Below are 23361 nucleotides of genomic sequence, written 5' to 3' on the forward strand. Positions count from 1 at the left end.
GCCTAAAGATCTATTTGCTCTGGCTCACTCAGAGTTTGATTTTTCTTTTTTAAGAATTATAGAACTACAGTTAGAGTAGACAAATTCTCAGTGAAAATCAGAGATGAAAGGGTGGGAATAAAGGCCTGAGAGATAAATGTCTCTCACGAGAGATGAACCCAAATGACATTTCTAGCCAGTTATCACAATTAATTAATAACGAGCCTTGGTAAGAATGTTTGTTGCTTTTAAAAATACGAATAATTCTTTGAACATATGTACCCTGATTTATTAATGTCACCACATTAAAATTAATAAAAATTTATTTAAAAAAATACGAGTAAGATTGGAATAGAGATACTTGATCAAGGCATAACATATAACACCATGAGAAAAACACAACGCTTTTCCATTAAGCTCAACCCTTTTATCTTGGAAGAAGAAGCAACAAAACCGATCTTTGAAAATGAAGGTTAGATTTACTTTTTAAATATTTACCTGATTTAAATAATTTAGGCACTTTTCAAGACACCAAAGGCAACAAATGCAAGATTTCAGCACACATCGAGCACAGGCATTTTCCTGGGAAAGAGGAAAAGTTCAAATAACTGTTAAAAGCCAAAGAATTCCAGGGGTCCCCCAACTTTTTACACAGGGGGCCAGTTCACTGTCCCTCAGACCTTCGGAAGGCCGCCACATACAGTGCTCCTCTCACTGACCACCCATGAAAGAGGTGCGCCCCTTCCGGAAGTGCGGCAGGGGGCCGGATAAATGGCCTCAGGGGGCTGCTGCGGCCTGTGGGGCCGTAGTTTGGGGATGCCTGAATTAAACCATCCTAAAAAATACTCCAAATGCTAAAAAAATAAAAATTGAAAAAATAAAATCACAACCTATGTTTCAAAGCATCCACACCCACCTTTTTTTTCCCCCCTTAAAATATAATGGCTGAGTTCTTTTAAATCAGCTCAACACTTATTTAGGACCTACTGCATATAAGATGTAGGGAGGCAAAAAAGACCAGCCAGGAACTTACAGTCTAGGGGGAGGGGAAGAGTGCGGACATGAGAAGGTCAAACTCAGAGTGTGACGTAGACAGCAGTGCTGTGAGAGCGGAGGACAGAGAGACATGGTTCGGGAGATGTCTACCAAAATGCATGTTAGTGCCACAGCCCAGGATGGGAAGAGGTTCTAAGGAGGAAGGTGTGTGAGTGGACACAGAGGATGAGAAGCACATGACACTCGAGGAAACCAGGGATGAGATGGGTTTTGCTAGAGCATGTGGAAGGCAGAAGTTATGGGGCCAGGGAGAAAGGACTATAGGTTCCACTTTGCCAGGACTCAGGAGGACACACAGGACATCACCGGGGGCTTGGCTACGTGCAGAAGTGAGGTGTGGGATTGTGCCCACGGGCAGTCCAGAAAAGCCTTTTCCCCTTACCTTTCCTTTCAGCTGACTGTGAATGTACATAAGGATCATTCGTGGAATTTTGACTAACGTGATGATGAAAGACCCTTTGGCCACAGTACCAAGGTGGTAACGAATAAGGCGATTCACTGATGCCAGAATAGGTGTAAATGGCAAATTCCTTTTATCCCTAGTTTTAAAATAACCAAAAAAGACAAAACAAAGGTTAGACCAGGATGGACACACAAGAATGGGTTTAACATCCCATGCAATGAAAAACTGATTCATTTTTCTTATGCTAGCTTTATGACAAAATGGCAAAGTCATATAGTACAACTAATATAAATGCTACCGGTGCACCATATAAAATTAATGTTTCATCTCTCTACAGTAGTTTCATGGGATTCTTGTGCTCTAACATTTTAAGGTTAAGTAAAACTGTGCTTTGAAAGCTCTTATTAGCAAACAGTTAAGGAGTGAATTGTACAAGCAGAAAATGGACCTTAAAATGATAATGATGTTCAGTCTGAACCTGGCACCTCATTACAGTGGAAAACAGTAAGGCCCACCGCTTCCACTCAGCCCTGGACTTAGGAAAGGGTGTCACCCAACCGTTCTGATCCAAACACATTCAAGAGCCTTATTTTCCTTTGATATAGACTTTTAGACAGAGCAAAAGTACCAAAGGCATTACTACAAGACTTAGTGTTCTTGCTAAAAATAATTTACGTTATATCATGGTCTGCCACTCTGATTAATTTTTGAGCAAGTTTTATCAACTTTAACATTTTGTCATCTTCACTTCCAATTACTTCTTGAAGAAATGACACTCTTACAAGTCTCGGTTCTGCTCCCTTCGGGCAGAATCACTTAGAGGATCTTAAGTTTCCTGACACGTGCAAGTTCTCACCTAGTAAAATAGTATGTCACCACCGCTCCCGCCACGGTCATCTGCTGACACGCGAGGATGAACTCGCTGATCCAGATCAGGCCCACCACGTGGTACCACCACATGTACTGCAGGGGCCCAGAAACTCTGAACTCCACGAACCCTTCATCATTCTTTACAGGGCTGCCTAGGGAAAAGCAAGGAAGGGAAGAATGATCACAAAAGGTATAAACCAAAAATACGGCTTAAATATAATAAATTTAAGTAATTAATTTAATTTATTTTCCAACAATAGGTCCCTACACCCTAGAGACAAACTTATGCTCATGGTGCTATTTTATTAAGGGACAAGAACAATTGTCACTTGAAAAGCTGTGAAGCCAAACATTATACAATTCAGCATTCTGTTCTCCCCAAAGCCATAATATAGTGCTTTTAAAATGTGCTCTATTTGAATACAGTGCTTACATTATCAGTTATTTAGCATGGGCATAAATTTGCAAACGCTTCAAATTTTTTTCGGAGCTATTACTTATCTAATAATTACAGACCTAAATTATTAGCAAAGTATAGAAATTCGTATTCTATTCAATTTGTGAATGTGTGCTGACTAGTCAGAGAAACTGCATACAAGTTTACTAACCTTATACTACGCCTCATAGTTAATTCCACTTAGATGTGACCTTTGATACTAAGTATGGCTACAGCAAATCTGTGAGTCTATGAACCGAATCATCACTAGGGGTCTAACTAGGTTCAGGTCACTTCCAAACTAGAAAATCCAAAGGAAGCAAGTTGATCTTTAGCTACAACGGGACTCTGAGGCAACTTCAAAGTAGCACGTCATTCATTAATTCATCTTAGAACAGGTCCAAATGCCTGAGTGAGTAGAGGAAGTTACTTCAAATCCATGATCTCCAAACCCGGATGAAATTTCAAGCCTTACCTGGCTTATACACCCACTTTGCTAAGATGATCTAAAAAAATCATGATTAGAAAATGCACTACTGAAGAGCCACAGTAACTGCCAGTTCTGGCGGCTACTGCACTGTGGTCAATCAATGTCTAAAGAATTCTATCTCAGAATTCTGAGATTTTTTTTTCTTTCTGAAGCTGGAAACGGGGAAGCAGTCAGACAGACTCCCGCATGTGCCCAACTGGGATCCACCCGGCACGCCCACCAGGGGGCGATGCTGTGCCCATCCGGGGCATCGCTCTGTAGCGACCAGAGAGCCACTCTAGCGCCTGGGGCAGAGGCCAAGGAGCCATCCCCAGCGCCCAGGCCATCTTTTGCTCCAATGGAGCCTCGGCTGCGGGAGGGGAAGAGAGAGACAGAGAGGAAGGAGAGGGGGAGGGGTGGAGAAGCAGATGGGTGCTTCTCCTATGTGCCCTGGCCGGGAATTGAACCCGGGACTTCCGCACGCCAGGCCGACGCTCTACCACTGAGCGGACTGGCCAGGGTCCTGAGATGTTTTAAATACTTTAATGTAAATAGATCCATCACTAAGACAGAGAAGCAGCATGTCTTCTTACCAGTAGTGCCAAGAAAAAGAAGTGTCATGATCCAGTACACCCAAAACAGGACAAGGGCAAAAAAAGTCCAGAAGGGTTGGAAGACTAGTAGTGGCAAGTGGATGAAGACCTTGCCAGCCACGTGGAACAAGGCGATAGTGAGCGCGACACGTTTGCGCATAAACAGCATTATCAGGAACAGGATAACCTGCGTGGAGAGAATGGAGGAAGAGGTTCTCGTTAGGGTTTGAAGCAGTGAAAACTGAAACTGAACAACGGTGGAAATCTTGACCATAAGACCTCAGGCTCTAAGGTGGAGGTTTCATTCTCTAAATTCCAGTAATACTTCATCGGTCTGTCTCTCCCTTGTAGCACATACCATTTTCAATTGTATATGGAAAATGCCCTTTCAAAGCTTAAATAAAAGGGTTATCAATTTATTCTTAAGTCCTAGAACTCTCCTACTTTTCCTTCTCCGCTCATTATGCATCAAAATGTGTTGTTTGTCAGATAGGATGAGACACTTTATTTGAATAGATTCCTGCTTTATCACATTGAAAAATAAGGGAGAGGACCACATGCTGTGGTCAACAAAAGTCCTGGAGGTATATGTACCTCACCTCCCAGGCTGAGCCAAGTGCTCCTTGAGCACAGGGTCCGAGCTGGATTCACCCTTTGTTCACCAGCCCCCTGCCCTCCCACCCTGGCACCTGGTATAGATAATTATGCTGACAAGATAATTAACAGATATTTGTACAATAACAAATATTTTTTGGTACCAATGGTATTGTGATGGCTTTATTTTTGTGTGTGCGTGTCTAATGCTCAATAAAAAAGCTTGGGATTATGCCTAAAATGGAAGGAGATATTTTTTTCTACCTTTTTTTTTCAGAGGGAAGAAGGAGGTGAGTCCAAGAGATGAGTATAGATTATTTGACCAAACATTAACTAGTAATTTTACTGTATAGTGGCTGGGCAGTAAGGTTTGCCTATATTTTTGAAGTAACATTGTTAAAAGAAAAGTTTAAAAGGAAGAATGGGGAGCCTGACCAGGCAGTGGCGCAGTGGATAGAGCATCGGACTGGGATGCGGAGGACCCAGGTTCAAGACCCCGAGGTCGCCAGCTTGAGCGCGGGCTCATCTGGTTTGAGCAAAAGCCCACCAGCTTGAAGCCAAGGTCGCTGACTCCAGCAAGGGGTTACTAGGTCTGCTGAAGGCCCACGGTCAAGACACATATGAGAAAGCAATCAATGAACAACTAAGGTGTTGCAACGCGCAATGAAAAACTAATGATTGATGCTTCTCATCTCTCCGTTCCTGTCTGTCTGTCCCTGTCTATCCCTCTCTCTGATTCACTCTCTGTCTCTGTAAAAAATAAAAATTAAAATAAATTAAAAAAAGGAAGAATGGGGAATAATTAGTAAACAAACAAGTGAAATGACATGAAGTGACTTATTTTTCAACATACTATAGTAAAGCTAACTCTTAAAAAAAAGTAATTGCATTATTTAGCGACAATAAGATATAGGTTCAACTAGTAAATAACAGTGTAAATATTCAAGGTGAAAATACTCTCCAAAAGCAGGCTGTGCAGAACACAATGTTGGATCAACAGCACCCATCAATTAGAGAAGCCTTTCGTGGGACAGAGATTTTATCTAATGGAGATCAACGTGAGGCATGTGACAGCGAGAGGTGAGATTCTGCTCCATGAAGGAGTTCCTGTAAATAAAAGCACAGGCTGGACCGTATACTCACTGTGAATACTGTCGCTGAAATGGCATAGATGAGGAGGGCCCGAAGATTGTCTTCAGCTATCTGAAGCTGTTCAGGAATAATGGTTTCTTTGGGAGACTTTCTTTGCTTTGCGTACAGCCACCACAGGACACCTGTGCCACCTGGAGACAAAAACAATTGTTTCTGCAATAATGAGCATATGAAAATGTGCAACAGATTCTCAGGTTTCTGGACCCTTCCTACGCATTATCCTGGGACTCATGCAACAGCAGTCCATTTGGCTGGGAGGTGCGTGGCCATCACTTGTTTGCCAGCCTAAGGGGAGCTCCCATTGCTCTACTATCATCTTCCACATTAGACACTCACAAATCTTCCAGTATAGCCAATAAACTTCCTTCAACTGTATTTAACTTATTTATTTTAAGATTTTATTTATTGATTTTAGAGAGAGAAAGGCAGGGGGGAAGAGTAGGAAGTATCAATTTGTAGTTGCTTTTTATATATGCCTTAACCAGGCAAGCCTGGGGTTTCAAACTGGTGACCTTAGCATTCCAAGCCGATGCTCTATCCACTGCGCCACCCCAGGTCAGGCATCTGCATTTATTATTGACTCTGAAGCTGGGAGAGATCTGTCATAGACAGATACAACCAAGAGAAAGTGGTTACAAAGAGAGCCTCAGCATCAGTTAAGCTGGGGAGCCGGCGGGGAGCAAGTAAGGGCCATAGAAATGAGCAATGAAGAGAGGAAGGAAAAGATCTCCGCTGCTCTACTCATCACAGCCACTCCAGCACCGAGCGCCGACAGTCATGCAGTTGATAAAATATTTGCACAATGAATAAATGGAGATCAAAAGAGCTTCCCACCAAAGGTAGGAACAAAGACAGAAAATTTCTGATAGCAGGGGTTGCTCGAGATAGAAATTTTTATCTTCATTGCTGGTTCAGAGATCCCAAGAACTAGATTGAAGACAGAGGTATACCCTTTATTCAGTTCATTCAGCAAATATTTTGAGTGCCTAAGAGCATTTCCTGTTCTAGGGGTTGGGAAGAGAGCAGTGAACAAAACCAAGTCCCCACCCTCACCCCTCATGGAGCTTACACAGTAAAGGGGAAACAAAAAAGAAAATAGAGAAATTAGAGCCCTGGCCAGTTGGCTCAGTGGTAGAGCGTCGGCCTGGTGTGCAAGGGGTCCCGGGTTCGATTCCCGGCCAGGGCACACAGGAGAAGCGCCCATCTGCTTCTCCACCCCTCCCCCTCTCCTTCCTCTCTGTCTCTCTCTCCCTCCCACAGCGAGGCTCCATTGGAGCAAAGATGACCCGGGCGCTGGGGATGGCTCCTTGGCCTCTGCCCCAGGCGCTAGAGTGGCTCTGGTCGCAACAGAGCGACGCCCCGGAGGGGCAGAGCATTGCCCCCTGGTGGGCAGAGCATTGCCCCCTGGTGGGTGTGCCGGGTGGATCCCGGTCGGGCGCATGCAGGAGTCTCACTGTCTCCCTGTTTCCAGCTTCGGAAAAATACAAAAAAAAAGAAAAGAAAAGAAAATAGAGAAATTAGTAAAAACATGGCATATAAAGTCTAAGAAGAAAGGGACAGAAGACACTGTAATTTTATGTAAGATGGGTAAGCAGTGCCTCACTGGTGAGATGAATTTGAGCAAAAGAAGCAAAATCAGGGAGAGAGAAATCTGTGAAACTAAGAAAAGAGTGTTCTAGGCAAGTGGTAAATTCTAAGATGCTGAGGTAGGACCATGTCTGACAAAAAGAGAGAGGAGGAGGCTACGCAATGAGCAAGGAAGTAAGAAATAGGGGATGCAAGGTGGCCGGGGAACAGTGCACACGGTAAGGCTTTGTAGGCCATGTTGAGGGTGTGTGTGTGTGTGTGTGTGTGTGTGTGTGTGTACAAGATAAATGCCTGGGAAATAGGAAACTGAGCTGAGATCTATGCAAATCAACCTGACCTCTATCTTCACTCAAGTCCAGAGTGAATGGGGTCCAAGGGAAAATCCATACCCTTATCTCTTGGCAGACACTGAACATGAATTTTTCTTCTATTGAAGATAAGTAGACAAATCCAAACAATCACAAGTCTAGGAAAAATATTTCAAAGCAAAAGAAACACTTCTATTTTGAAATCTTGAAGGTATAAGAAAATTATTTTTACGTTTATAGCCTCAAAAAAGAAAGAAAATACATTTTCTACAAAGAAGAATAAAAAGTAAAAAGAGAAAGGGTCAGGTTCAAAGAACATATATAGAATGAGAGAACAACGATGAAAGGACGTTGTTCACAGCAGCCACAACAGATAACATTTAAATTTGTGCCAGGAACGATGCAAAAGACACGACCAAATTTAATCACAACAATACCGTTAAGTGGGTATTAGCTCCACTTAACAAATGATGACACTGACATTTAGGAAAGTTATGCAACATGCCAAATGGCACATACCTAATAAGTGACAAACCTGGGATTAAAATCTAGATTTATTATAAAAACTATCCATCTGTTATGAAGTCAGTGTTTGTGCCCCCCACCCCCAATTCATATGTTGAAACCGAATCCTGTATGATGGTAGTTGGGGGTGGTGCCTTTGGGGAATGATTAGGTCATAAGAGTGAAGCCCTTATGAGTAGGATTAGTGCCCTTAGAAAAGAGACTGCAGAGAACTCCTTCATCTCTTCTACCACATGGCAACACTGAATTAAGATGACCAGAAAGAGGAAGCAAGACCACACCAGACACTAACTCTGCTGGTGCTATGATCTTGGACTTGCCAGCCTTCAAAACTGTGGGAATAAATGTTTGTCGTTTATAAGGCACTGAGTCTATGATATGCTATTACAGCAGCCCAAACTGACGAAGAAACCATCTAAAAACACAATTAAACCTAAGGGCTATAAACTGAAATAAAAAAGAAAGATAGGAGAAGGAAGAACTACAAAAAGATAAAACTGAAATAACAAAATTAGGTAGTCAAATGCAGAACTGATAGTGACGAAAATGGAATCAGTGATATGAAAAATAAATGTGAAGAGTTCTTCTTGAATGTAAAGAAAATGACAAAAGAATTAAAATAATAATTTAGAAGATGGTAACAGATGGATGAACAATGACCTTAAGAAGAAAACCACTGGAACAAAAACAATAGTCAAATAAAGAAATAAAAATGAGCCCTGGCTGATTGGCTCAGAGGTAGAAGGTCAGCCCAGCGTGTGGATTTCCCAGGTTGGATTTCCAGTTAGGGCACACAGGAGAAGCAACCATCTGCTTCGCCATGGTGCCTTCTCTTATTTCTCTTTCTTTCTCTCTCTCTCTTCCCCTCCCTCAGCCATGACTCCAATGGTTTGAGCAAGTTGGCCCTGGGCACTGAGGGTGGCTCCATCATGGCCTTGTCTCATGTGCTAAAATAGCTAGATTGCCGAGCAACAGAGCAAGCCCCACAAGGGCAGAGAATCACCCCGTAGAGGGCTTGCCGGGTGGATCTTGGTCCAGGCACTAGCGGGAGTCTCTCTGTCTCCCTGCCTCTCGTGTAATAAGGAAGGAAGGAAGGAAAGAAGGAAGGAAGGAAGGAAGGAAGGAGGGAGGGAGGGGAGGGGAGGGAAAGAGGGAAGGAGGGAGGGGAAGGGAAGGGAAGGGAGGGGAGGGGAGGGGAGGGGAGGGGAGGGGAGGGAGAGGAAGGGAGGGGAGGGAGAGGAAGGGAGGGGAGGGAGGGAGAGAGAAAGGAGAGAAAAATTTTCAGAGTTGAAACAGATTCCCCACCCCCAAAGAGATCATAGGTAAACTTAGTTATCATTCAGAATGAGACTAAAATTATAAATTACTATAAGGATAAATTAAAAATTATATAAACATGGCTGGCCGGGTACCTCAGTTCCCATATACCATGGTTGTGGGTTTGATTCCTGGTCAGGGTATATACAAGAATCAACCAATGAATGCATAGATAAGGATAAGTAGAAAAACAAATCGATGTTTCTCTCTCTCTCTTTCTTTCTCTAAAATCAATCAATAAAAATTTTAAATTATATAAACATCTAGGTAAGTGAGACAGGTTGTGAGCAAAGGAACAAAATTTATATTGGTATCTGGGCAAAGCAATAAAATTTATATCGGCATCCAAGTTTTCCAAAACAAAATACAGACACAGGGAACATCCCATACTTCAAGAATTTTACATGCAACAATATTCATATGCTAAGGCAAAGACAATCATAGATAATCAAGAGTTGAGAGTATCCACAACCCTCAAGTCCTTCATGAATAAGTTACTTGAATTCAGATTCCAGTTAAAACAAAGACGAACTGAAAACAAGACCTCAAGAATGGAGTTGTATGAAACTAGGACCAGCAGCTCTCACTACGAGAACAGGAAAACTTAAACACAATTATAAAACTTTCTAAGGCAAAGGCGAGCAAAATTCATTTAAAAGATATGTCAAATACTATTTAAACTTTAATAATAACCTGAATATAAAAAGTCAGAGAGCTAACAAGGGCTAAAACGTGAGGCTGGGCAGAAGGGAACAGTGGAGGAAAGGGAGGAAAGTTGATGCTAAATTTAAAGGCAGTAGGGAACTCTACCCGTACCATTTCATTGCAGCATTTAATCATCATAGAATTGGAGACTAAAGAATATTTTCTGAAAATGGGTAAGTTATTAACTGCAGATGTAAAAATAAAATGTGTGCTATCCAAAGCAAGGGTGAAAATGACCAAAGAAAACAGCTCATCCAGCAAAGACAGGCAAACAAAATAAGAAAGCATAAATTTAAAGAAAATGTATTAACAGATGATTTGATAAAACATAGCAGTTACAATTATAAGTGTAATGGGGGCAGATTCCCCGACTAAAAGCGTTTCACACTGGGTGAAAACTATCTTAACTAGATCACGTACACATGTGCATGTGCAGGAAAAAGGTCTGGATTTCACGTGCTGATGGCGGTGGACTGAGAGGAGGGGCTAAAAATAACTATACAGATTCAAAAGGCAAAAGTAAACCATCTTTTTCAAAGAGAAGACGTAGCATGTGAAAATAAAAGTTTTACTTCCCTTTTTTATATTTCTATTTTTCTACCATGGCTGGAGTTAGATACCATGAGTAGGTATCACATTTATACCTGGGAAGGAAAAATTATTTAAAAAGAAAAATAGACAATAAACACAGAAAGCCCAGAAAGTTTCATTACAAACAGTAAAACAAAACAGAAAACAAAATAGTATGACAATAGACAGAAAAAAATGAGTATTAAAAATTTAAATAACACACACACACACCATTCTGCAGGAGCACTTTTCAACCAGAAAGAACTTCGACACCTTAGAATGGCTGATTCAGGCTTTTAAAAAGTGCCAGATAAAAAGGAAGGACTCCTTCCCTTACTGGGCAGGGAACACTGGAAAGATCAACTGAAAATTAAAGAGCCGGTGGCAAAACAGCCTCAATTGCTGTCTTTTCTCTTGGGTTCTTCCCCTATCAATAATACTGACCAATATATAATGTTTTAGCCCATTTTAAAATAATCTCCATTTGCCAATGACCTTACCATTTTATTTGATGTAGTGATCTCACAGTGACTAACTTCAATGTAATCCCCTCACTAGTTTTTTTTTTAGAGTTTAATTCACAAGCAGAAAAAAGGTTTTAAATAATCAAAGTAGTTCCAAATTGAGGGAGCATCAAAAGCAATCTTTCATTCTCAATTCTAATTACCGAAAAACAAAGAAATAATTGGCTTACCAAGTGAACCCAGTATGACCAGAATTGTTACGATCCACACAAGTACTCTTGATATATACCTGATTATCACCATCAGAATCATGGATAGAACTGCAGGGAAGAGAAACAGAGAACATGTAGAATATCATTTGAAAACACTGGAAAATATAAAGAGAAACTCTTTCAATTGTTTTCTCCTAGGGAAATAATTTGTTGCTATTGACAAGTTCATGACCCCAATTTAGGTAAAAGAGGAAAACTGGCTCCTTTTGCACTTTGACATTGGTACTTGGGCCACATGAAACCCAAGGCACCTAACCGTGGGTTTTATAAACACAGAAAAGAATACATGCAAATGCACATGGTGACTCAAAAACTGTTGTGGATTCACCACAGGAAGGCATCAGAACTCACATGCAAACACACATGCCAACACACAGTGCAGAGAATGACATGTCATGTTGGTGACCAGAAAAATTATCACACGTAGACAGAGATCAGTTAAATTAGGTGCTACACTTCCTTGAGTAACCTATGCATTATGGGACCAATTTCTCTGATGGTTGGTCAATCAACTATATGGTATTTTATCTTTTTCTGGTTGTTTCTCTGCTGAAATTCCAAGAGATGGTCTGACCCTATGGAGTGATACCCTGGAGCCTACTGAAGCCGAAATTCCTCTGACCTTACTCCTTAGCTGAGGTCAGGGTCCTGATTGAGAAACTCTCCAAAAAGGAGCAAAGCTTAGTTTGAATTATTTAACCAACTCTTCGACCCATCCCCAGCTAAATTCCAACATGCTTAAAATTTTGAGTGAAAAATTAAAAAAAAAAAAAAAAAAGAAAGAAAATGGGAGGATTTAATCCTTTTATGGGAAAATCTGTTTCTGAAATCATAATTTGTTCATCTTTAGTTATCTAAAGGCCTACTTCACAAACAAATGGACAAAGATTCTTAAACCTCAAAAGAGAACCACTCTAATAAAAAGATGGAATTCCAATGGCTTAACAACGTTCTTATCACTATTTTTAAGGTTTAGATTTGGGGGCGGAGAGGGAGTATTCAACTATTTTAAAAACCAAATGATTTTTTATGTAAAACTAGGCTAATAATCAAGCTTCTTTGGGCCATTTGCAAAACCAGGTAAAGGGCTGGGATCTGTGACTAGGTAATCTTATTAAGGTGCTCACTTTTGCAATAAATGTACAGAAACTAACAACAGATGGGAACATTTCAAATATCAGAAATAGCTTTTCATGTGGATAGCATTATTTCAATTGAGTCAAGTACTAAGCAAAAAGAAAATACTTTCTAATGGTAAGACAGAAATAACAGCTAGTCTTCTCAATGACTCTACTTATTGTTAACAGGTATAAATATGCATTTTACTTAAATAATGAAATGGTTGTTTGGTTCCTACCAGTTTACTTCTTCCAGCTAAAATGGGCTATTAGTTTTTATATGGCTATATATAGTTCTAGGATAAGACAGGGAGTTTACATCTTGAAAATAACAGTTTTATTTGATTATATTACCTATTTATTGACGAGAAAACACAATGGCTAACAAGTGGAGAGTTCCTGATTTTTCCAGCAATACAGTAATATTATGAACTGCTACAAGGGGGAAAATTAAATATTTCAAAAGTAATAAGAAATCTATGTTCTTTGATAGAAATATATATATATATATATATAAATATGTGGCCTCTTTTTATAAGCAAATAAGCCAAAGATTAGACTGATAACTGAAAACAAAGGGGTGTTGATTTATTAAAAGAAGTCTCTTGCTATAATGTTAAAGGTACTATAGACTTAGCAACCAAAGTTTGGGAAAACACCAGTTTTCTCCAGTAAGAGAAGAAGAAAAGAAATGAGTTTCAGATATATATATATATACACACACAAATAACTATATATAATCTGAAACAATTATTTTGGCTATGGGAAGTGAAACATTATACAAGTATCCCCAGTTGTATTCATATTTTGGTTAAAAGACAAAACAGTCTTCTGCTGTAGTACTATGCAATAGCTAATAATGAGAAAAACAATTACCTAGTGATAATAAGCAAAGTCCCAATATAATTTCTTTGCTGGTCATTACTCCACTAATCAGCCTGTGTAAGACACTATTGTCACTGACAAAGGTGATCAGGGCCTCTGCAAACTTGGCATAGCAGGAAATGTTCACAGGAGCACAGCGATGGAAGAATGGAATAGGTGCACTGGTGACACAAGAAAAAAAAAATCAGAAAAAAAATTACTCCTACTTAATATAAATGCCACATCAAACACACAAATGAAAGGTGAATATGACTGCAATACACTCCACCCTCCACGCGTCATATGGGAGCTAAGAGCTGTGAGCTTAATGCTATGAAGATGGCCGCCATGGACAGTGATGCAGATCTTACCACAAGCCTTATCAAAGAGGGTGGAGTGCATATTCCAACAGAAGACATTACCCTCCCCTTCTGAAAAGAAACACACACACATATACACACACATACACACATATAAAACTACCAAAAGCAAAACCAAACACTTGAACGCCTCAGGCTACACACCTGTCAATCAAGGGGCAGATGACAAAACTTACAAACATATACTTCATTGAACTGAAAATGACTTTTTGCCATAAGCTAGTAAAAAATAAAAACACACATGTGCTTTTGCTTGAAATGTGCCACCATTAATAGAACGTTTCCCCTTATTAGAACAGCATACAGAACCTTAGGTTAAAATGTATTTGGGTACAAGCATGACTTAATACAGTATAATATGCAGCTATTTAAACAATAACCATGAATACTAATGTATGGAATTATGTATGATGTGAGAGTATAAGGGAAAAAGAAACAAAGATTTATATCTAATGTGATGATTGCATCTCTGTATAAAAGACATACATAAGAATGAGAACAAAAAAAATAAGCAAATGAAAAATCATCATTTGGTCGGGTCATGGGATTTGGGGCTATTTATTTTCCTTTCATGCGCTGTTACTATGAGATTATTAGTGTCCAAAAGAGGTAATCTGTTACATCAGGTTTATACGGACTGCAATTTTTACTTGTGAAGGAACTGTGTGTGAACCACTACATTAATCAGGTTTGTTAGTAATATGGTTCTAATACTTTAGCTCCTAAGAGGATTGTATACATCTGATCAGTAAGAGATTTTAAACAGAGCTCTATGAATATGCCCTCTGTTGTGATTTGTTTGGGTTCTAAGAGAACCTGCATGTGTGTCAATGCACAAATACCCACTTATGTGTGCATGAAGCTAAAATAGAGCCGTTGCTAACGTAAATCCCCCATCTTCAGAGTTATTTGTAGGGCTGTTAGTCACAGCTCCAACACAACATTTTGACTGGAATGATATGTGTGTTTTTATTCTTGATTGGCACTGTATTTTGGTCAAATCAGTAGATAAGATTATACGGTTGAGCATTAAATTCCAAGGCTTCTAACCAGAGAAAAGAAACTTCGCATGATCACAGCAAAGTGCATACTAAGTTTCCTTCCTCAGAGGTTGGTAAATGAGTACCACTGGGAGTAAGAGTAAGCAACATCTTCTATACTGTTAGACATCATGGAACAGTAAAATAATAGAATTTCCGAGATCTAGCCTTACCTTAGTGATGCCGCAGTAAAGTGTACTCCAGAATGATGTGAAAATTTAACATGTGTCTATTTATTTTAATTTGCCTCTTGTGACTTGTGGGTGTACTTGTATATACCTCTACAGTGATGTCAGCAAAATAGTTTTAGTGAAAGTTGATGCCAAAGATTTGCTATTTTGTCAGAAAGCCAGAGCATTCTGAATGACGCTTGAATTACAGCTATGCCAGTCATTGTTTGTTTCACTGAAAGTTGTTTCACTAATGATATAAAAAGGTATTAAATTACAAACTACCTTTAAGGGAAATAAATTTAGTTAGAAATATTACAAGAAAAAAAATATGATTAACTGTAAATTCCTAAGTCATTGGAGGCTGATTTGGGAAAGAACCCTTTAAACAAGTAACTTTGTTGGGAACCTACAACTGCCCCTCCCCCCATGCTGTCTAAATACTGTTTCTACCAGGTCAATGTCCACATGTAAGGATACCTAAACATATTTTTAACTAAGGCTTTGTTCTCTAACCTTCGAAACTAAAGTCCTCTCTGGTCCATAATTATGTACATCTTCACTTGCTTTATTTATTAGCTTATCATCTCTGATGTAGCCTCTGTTTAACTGACTTGCCTCCAGCCTTACACATAAAACATATCCACCTTAAGGATACTGACGTCTTTTTCTTATTTTCATTATCCACCAATGTTCTCGGTCCGGCTTCCTGTTTCCTGTTTCCTGTCAGATAACCAAGGAAACTTTGCCCTCTGTCCAGAGATGGCCCCACCTATAGCTCCCATATCCTAACAGGATGTGGATGTATTTTTACAGTCAAAGAAGTACACATCATTTCTATAAAAGAGTTACGACTGAGATAAGGGAAAGAAACCTGGACTTGAGTTCCAAAGCCCTGGGTGGTTCCGCTAACATCACCCAGTTACACATCACTCCCTCTCTCTCCTTCTCAGTCTTCCCATCTGTTAGTTGAAAGGAGTAAGTCCTCTGTCTTTCCTGATGTTAATAACAACCATAATATTATGCCCACCCGGAAATCAATGAGTCTAAATCAGCAGGAGCAGCAAGCCCAGTACCTTTAGTCTGTTTCTGCTTTTCAGATTTAGAATGAGACTAGATTATCAGAAATGGGAAGGGTTCTATTGTTAAAATTTGAATCCTTCATTTTTTTAAAAGAGGAAATACTGAATAGTATCTCCTCTGAACTTACCCTTTCAAGGTCATTTTTATACTATACATAAGCATGGCCAACTGAAAAGAGTCCTTTTACATGCATCCTTCAAAGAAATAAAGCAAAATAACAACAGTCCCTTGCCTTATAATTCAATCTGTCAGTTAAAAATAACCCTGACAGCTCTAAATTTGAAGGTTATAAAATTAGCAAAAGCTGATTAACTACATTTTTTAGCTGATGGTCAAAATGGTCAAAATCTGCTCTTACCGGTATGGCATAACAGAAATAGAAGGCAAAAGAGAAAATAATATTTGGACACAGTAGTAAGAAATAAAATTAAATACTTAGCTTTAAAGGTAAAAGCACTAGATCCCCTTATATATCATTCTTTTTCTCAACTCTTCCCCAAACAGAAATAATTCAACCATTCCTAGTTATGGCTTGAATTATCTTCTTATTAAAATATCTTAAGAATCATGGCATTAATATGATTATATTTTACCACTTAAATCCCATGTGACAAAATGAATTTAAGATGAGATGAGTTAGCTGATTTCATATACCTCTCAGAAAATAATTCTGAGAACCTAATATATGAGATCATTTCTATTTTAGTGACTAACTTACATGACACATTCTGAGCTTCTTAAGAGGACAAGCATAATGAATTCTATTTATAGTAAGTTCTACTACTTTTTGAAGCCCACAGAATATTGAATCTTTGTGAAGTCAATGTTGTTTCATTAGGAACTGATGCTGTTTCACATTATTGAAACATTGGTCAATAAGAACAAAACGAATTTATAATGAGTCTTTTAAAGACTTTTGAAAAATTAGCCACTCATAGGAAAATTGTATCTTACCTTGGCAATGATACTGTCCATTTGCCTTTAAGTCCAAACTATCATAATTAATGAGTTCCCTCAAAATATAGTGACAAACAATGACTAATGTCTCTTATCCATACACCTTCATAAGAGAAGACAGGAGCTTATACCTCACATGATTATTTTAAAACTTCAAGTTATAAAACAAAAACCAAACACTATAACTGATAGAGGCAGACAACAGATCAGTGGTTACCAGAGGGGAAGGAGAGTGGAGGGAGGGGGAAATGAGCAAAGCTGACAGATGGAAACTAGACTTCTGGTGGTGAGCATGACATAGTACGCATGGATGTTGAACTATAATGTTTAAAAAAAAACAAACTTCAAGTTATAAATAAGCAATTACATATGATTTCTATTTAAAAGTTTTATTTAGGGAAGAACAATAAAGGGTTCTGGCAATAGCTCCCTAGCACAGAAAACACAGGAAAAAAGTCAAGAATCTAATGGCAATATGCAATGGTTTCATATATTTCAATTTATTTATTCTCTTCTCTTTCAGTACTGTACTTTCTGTCTCTCTCATTTAAACTAACGATGGTGTAGACTCTACAAGACCTTAGATACAAATTCTGATTCCCAATAATTAGTTGTGTGCCCCTGAATAACTCACTTATTCTCTCTTATCTTCTATTTCCTCATCTATAAATTGGGACACTATCCTTATAGGCTTTTGTGAGGGCTAAATAAGGTAATACATATGAGACGCTCAATATGGCAGCTGGCACACAGATTATTTATAAATGTAAATTTATCTCATATGCTTCACTTTAAAAATATAAAGAGATAACATTATTTTTTCTTGGTTGTTAGTTTCTCATTTCTATATTATGTTATTCATTCCCCAACACCCGGTATTCTTTCTGGCATATGGAGATACCAAAATCAATATTTGATGAATAAACTGCATTTATGTCATCTGTTTCTAGTATTGCAATTCTCTCTAGCTATCCTTAGCCCTTTAAGCATGGTAAGTAGCTAGTCTCCCTATTGCTACCATGCTTAGCATATTACTAATAGACAGCTATGAATCTGGGTAAAACATGGCCCTTTCCTAGGCATTTGTTTTTAAAATCCAAAAGCTCTTCGGAGCTTTTGGTTCCTTAGGGATAGTAACCATTTGGCAATTATGTCCATGGCACTAATGTTTTATTCAAAATTAGTTTACCATTGCTTTTCCCTGAAACAAGTACTGCCTTCAGCTGTAGAAGGTGCCTGGGCACCCAGGAAGGTTAGGGGCGAGGGGAGGGGGAGGCTCGAGAGGCTAAGAGAAATCATACTCCCACACCAAAAGCCAAGCACAGTAAGGTATGTGTAACACATATTATCTTATTTAATTCTAACAATTCCATGACAGAGATATTAAGTTCCCATTTTATATATGAGGAAACGCGGTTTACAGAGAGATGAAGAGGTTTGCTCAAGCTGCCAAACAGAAAGTGGTGACATAGGGTTCACTTCCAGGCCTGTGTGGGCTCAAAGTTCAGCTCTTTCTGTCCCACTAAGGTGCTTGTAGGAGGACAGCAAAGAGATAAGACAGATGCTGAGGGCCATTTGCCTGCATCACAAGTTTGCTTAGTGCTGGTCTTTTGGACATATATTTTTTAAAATTCACATATAAAAAGTCCTTAATCTTTTTAAGGACAGGGTTCCTTAGGGACCGAGACTAGATCTTAGCCATTTTTTAGATTTTGTATCAAATACCAAATTGTTTGCCTGTATTCTTTTTTTTAATGTGGAACAAGGTAATGTCCCAAGTGTTTTACTAAAACAAATTTATTCTAATTTCTGATCCTTTCACTTTGCTTACCAAATGATGATATTTATAAGGTCTTAATTTATCAACTATCAACTATTTCTTCTCCTTTATTTTTCCTATAAAAGGCTGAGTTCAGTGATAAGACACTTAGATTGTAAGAATCTTTAAATAAAGTATAAACATAGTATATGGTCAGTTTTCAGATGGTATAGGTCCATCATTGCATCTTGGATTAATAACACTACTTTGTTAGAAGCCAAGTCTGTCCATCTCTTAAATCCAAGCCCCTAACACTACACTTTGTCTTCTGGATGCTGCATGTGATGTGTGTGTGTATGTGCAGCCAAGACTAAAACACCCCAAATAACCAAGAACAGGGAGTCCTCAATGTGGTAGAATCAGAGATCAGAGGTAGAGGACAATTTGCAGTATGCCCATCCCTGCCCCCCTTATATAATACAGTAGCAGAGCAACCTCATTCTCATTTTATAATACGTTATGCTTTTATATGTTTATGCCTTCAATAGTGATGCTGTACTCAAAAGTATGCATTTAAAACAGGCTTTATTTACAGTTCACTATCACATAGCTTTTCTTGATTTTACATTGGTAAGCTTTCTCCAATGACTTTATTCTTTACTGTCACAGCTTCCATAATATTCTCAATTTTCACAAATGGAGTCTCCTTACGCTAAGCCCATAATTTATAGATCTATTTCATTTAGTATCTTTTAAAATACTCCCTTTATTTTTATGTCCAAAGGCTATTTTAATACCAACAGCAACTTGACAAAACTAATAGCTGAAATCAGTTTAACTGATGTATCCTTTGTCTACTTTTCAACAGAAAGTTTACAATTCAAGTTAATAAAGCACAAGTTACACCCATAAGCATTCCAAAGGAAAGTAGACGTGAGTCTCAAAATTTTAACTAATACCTTGCTATAATATACTGAGATACAATAAAAGTGGTTCAATTCAGTATTTCTGGAGAAGCTGACTCATGTTATACATGGTTAGTGATACATGCTAAAAGTCCCAAGCTCAGACATGTTCCAAATCCCATGCACCTAATTCTGAGGAGATATTCTACAGTGCTTAAAAATTTATTCCTTTCTTAAAAAAAAAATCTATTCATAATTTTAAAATTTGCTTTACTTATAACTACTGTGAGATTTTCCCTCATCCTTTTATCCATTACATATAGTAGGTACTTAATAATCAGATGTTTGGTGAATAAGACCTTGGTGAGATATGCAAACAACCTATTCCATAGAATATGCTTAAAGGGTATAAGCCTGAAACAAACTACAGAGAATAATCACTGGCATATTTTTAAAATTTATAAAGTAAGTTATAAAATAATCCCCATTAGTATTACTAGGATTCATTTCAAAGAATCTTTGAAGGCTGTGAGACTTGGCTTCTAAGTTTACTATAGATTTTATAATGATGCAACAGTTTCATATACTTAAAAATTACAGCATTAAAAAAATATGAGTCCCCCCCCCCAAATTTAAAATAACTGATGATGAGAAAAATTGTTTGCCTGTATATATTTTTTAAGATATAAGTTACATGTTATTATTTCTGCTACAACTTTTAAAATTTTGATGTAAAAATATTGGACTTGGGCAACTGGTATTACTTAGTGATTTTCTTCTCAGAATAACAGATGGAGATTAAAATCTACCTACAAAAACAAAAGTCATAGTTAACAAAATACAGTAACATTTACCTCGCTGGAACTGGTAGTTTGGGGCAGAGAGCAGAAGCTTTTAAAGATGTATATTCAGAAGGCTTTAGGTTGTAGCGACACAGTGCTGAGCCTGTTGAAAGAAAAGCTGTATGTTAGCTAGCAGAGTCTGAATAAATTCTCTTATTAACACATTTTAATTTTATTTTGTATGTGAATAGTCACTCAACAAATATAACTTTCAAACATTATATAACATGACAGAATTAATAAGACCCTCATTTGGTCTATGGTATCAGTCCATCATTTAACAGGTTTCTTCTGCAGTAACTGATGTACAAATTTTATATGGAGGGTAGTAACAAGTACTAGAACTACCTTTACTGAGTGACTGTCTGCCACCTGAAAGGCCTCATTTATGTTTGATCTGTTTATATAATTTAATATATATTTTATTTAAATATATTTATTAAAGAATCAGCTTTCATTATAACTGACCAAACTTGCATTCAGGAATGTCTGCTAAACAATTTAACCAAAGAAACATAATAAAATTCTGCAGTTGAAGAAACCAAGAATCTTTGCCAGCCCCAGTGCTTTGGAGGATTAAGCCAAGCAGCCCATTCCCAAGGCTGGTTCTGTCCCCCATCTAAGTTTCTCATCCCAAGAGGAGGGTTGGGAGGGACCTGTTCTCTCCTCCTAGTATGCTGAGAACTCTTAAGAAGTTACTGGTGGGGTAAGCCTCTCCTCTCATCCCATAAATATTATTTATATCATTTACTATAATTCTATAAGGCAGAGTTGTATTAGTAAAACCCCTTTATAGAGAAGGAAATAGAGGCTAAGGGATAAGGCAAATAACTTGCCCAAAATGACACAGCTACTAAGCAGTAGAGGGGAAGTTAAAATTGAGGTTTCTCTGACCACAAAACCCATACTCAACTATATATGTTGATTCTCTTTTCTATGCTTTCCATTACTAACTATATAGAATTATTGTGTATAGCACACATGAATTCAGATACATTACTTTTTTTTTTTTATTTAAAAGGCAGGAAACACTGACTAAACTGAAATAATTGATAAAACTAATATACTGATAAAAGAATCTTCAGTTTTTAGAGAGTTTAAAACAGCTTAAACTCAATCCCTACATTGGTTATGCAACCATCTATTCCTCTGACTACATGACTAATATATATCTAAACAACAAAATTTAGATGAATAGAATCCACCAAATTGTTGATAAATCTTATTTTACTGGCCTGTTAGTTTTTCAATAAACAACTAAAATATTGTAAGGCTCATTGTACAATCGCTATTGTTAACTAAGGAGATCTAGGTTACAGTCCAGCTTCACTGAGGACTCGCAGCTTTATTATCGTGTAAACTGTACATATTTCACTAATTGACGTTTCTACCAGATTACTAGGTTTGGTCAAATACTTTCTTATTAAATACAAATAGGATAGCTTTCCATATGTATTATAGAAATAACAAACTTTTATAATGTACCAGCACAGAAAAAGTTTAAAATATAATGTAAAGTGAAAATGGCATGTTTTAACACTGAAATAATTATAGAAACATCATGTGAGGATATGGAAGAAACTAGAACAAAATATGGAAAAAAAGATGTGTTGGGACAACACAGTTGGAAATGATCCTATTTCATTTATATCTTGTCAGACAACAATCAAAGAAATCTTTGGAACACCACAAAACCTGTATTTACTTCAGTAATGCTGCCCCCGAACCAGCAGCCAACTTGTCAAGTGTTTAAATTATGTGGGATGTAATAGCATAACTTGCATAAATACATGTAGCATCTATTGTACATAGAGATGATTCAAGTAATTTAACAAGGTAAGATATTTGTTAAGAGATGCTGGAAAGTTGCTGGTACTGTTCTTCACGTTTCTTCAGCTTCTTACGTTCTTTCTTCACCCTCAATAGGAAACTAAGGTTTTGAAATTGTTTTTGAGCATTCTTTTCCATTGCAATGACTTTTTAAGTTAGCAAAATATTAAAAATCTAACCCTTTTGAAATTAATCTTTCATGTGTGAAGATAATGCCACTCGATTCCATTTTGCGGCGATGGGCAAGCAAACATTCCAGATTAATCCCTGCAATTGCTGGGAGTCCTATTATAGAACTGCACATGAGAAAAAAAAAATAGCAACTGTGCCAATAACTGCAGAGCACCCAATGTGATCAACTTCCTGATCTGAATTGTCAATTTATTTCTTTCAGAGTCCAAGATGGAATAGATTTGCACAATATAAAAGGCCCTAACTAAAGCTCCGGTGTCAGAGCTGTCAAACACACCGCTTCATCTGAATTCAGTGAACGTAATCTCCATCCCCATCCTTTTCTTCATTTTAAAAAGGAGGTCAGCAGGTGCAACAGAGTTCAATTTTATAAATACTTTCCTAGGATAATGCTCAATGGAAGGATAATAGCCTTATCTCTGATGGTATTCTGGGACACAGGCCAGTACTAAATAGATCCTGTACTAAATAGATTAAAGGAAAAAGGTCTTTACAATGTGCTAGTCATAACAATCATAAGAAACCTATACTGCTTCCTGCTCCAAGGGTTGATGGACAGAGAAGCCTTAATGAAGAACATTAAAACAACCCAGCAACAGCAAACATTCTACAGTTGTTTTTCTTTTCATGTTTATTAGTTAATGCATTTTCAGTGAACATTTTTAAGGTAGCATCTCTCTGCTTGTTTTTTAAATAGTAGAAATATAAGCAATATTAGCAAGAGGTTTGGTCATAGGCAGTAAGACAGAGTTTTCTTCTAATGCAAAGAGCAGGAGGAAACCGTACTTGAGTAATGAAAAGTCTAAAGCAAAAAACAAAAAGCTTATCTAAACCATACTAGAGGCAATCCATGCAACTCGGCCAATGTTATTCAAATGCCATCAAAATGAATGAGCTTAGGAACCTAACTTTGGTATATAA

General features: G+C 38.0%; 1 protein-coding gene across 3 annotated transcripts in view; it reads right to left on the reverse strand.

Moving 5' to 3' along the window:
- The window catches only part of SLC44A1 (solute carrier family 44 member 1), a 196056-nt gene that overhangs the window by 66981 nt on the left and 105714 nt on the right, over positions 1 to 23361 (reverse strand). For all 3 annotated transcript variants that reach the window (XM_066367521.1, XM_066367520.1, XM_066367519.1), the window contains exons 5-12: positions 20431 to 20521; positions 13295 to 13464; positions 11259 to 11348; positions 5544 to 5683; positions 3807 to 3993; positions 2295 to 2460; positions 1418 to 1574; positions 478 to 561 (exon numbers count right to left, since the gene is read on the reverse strand). In XM_066367521.1, the coding sequence (XP_066223618.1) occupies positions 478 to 561; positions 1418 to 1574; positions 2295 to 2460; positions 3807 to 3993; positions 5544 to 5683; positions 11259 to 11348; positions 13295 to 13464; positions 20431 to 20521 (1085 nt within the window). The remainder of the gene's footprint in view (positions 1 to 477; positions 562 to 1417; positions 1575 to 2294; positions 2461 to 3806; positions 3994 to 5543; positions 5684 to 11258; positions 11349 to 13294; positions 13465 to 20430; positions 20522 to 23361) is intronic.

Source organism: Saccopteryx leptura, chromosome 2 (assembly GCF_036850995.1).
Source record: "Saccopteryx leptura isolate mSacLep1 chromosome 2, mSacLep1_pri_phased_curated, whole genome shotgun sequence".
Lineage (NCBI taxonomy): Eukaryota > Metazoa > Chordata > Mammalia > Chiroptera > Emballonuridae > Saccopteryx > Saccopteryx leptura.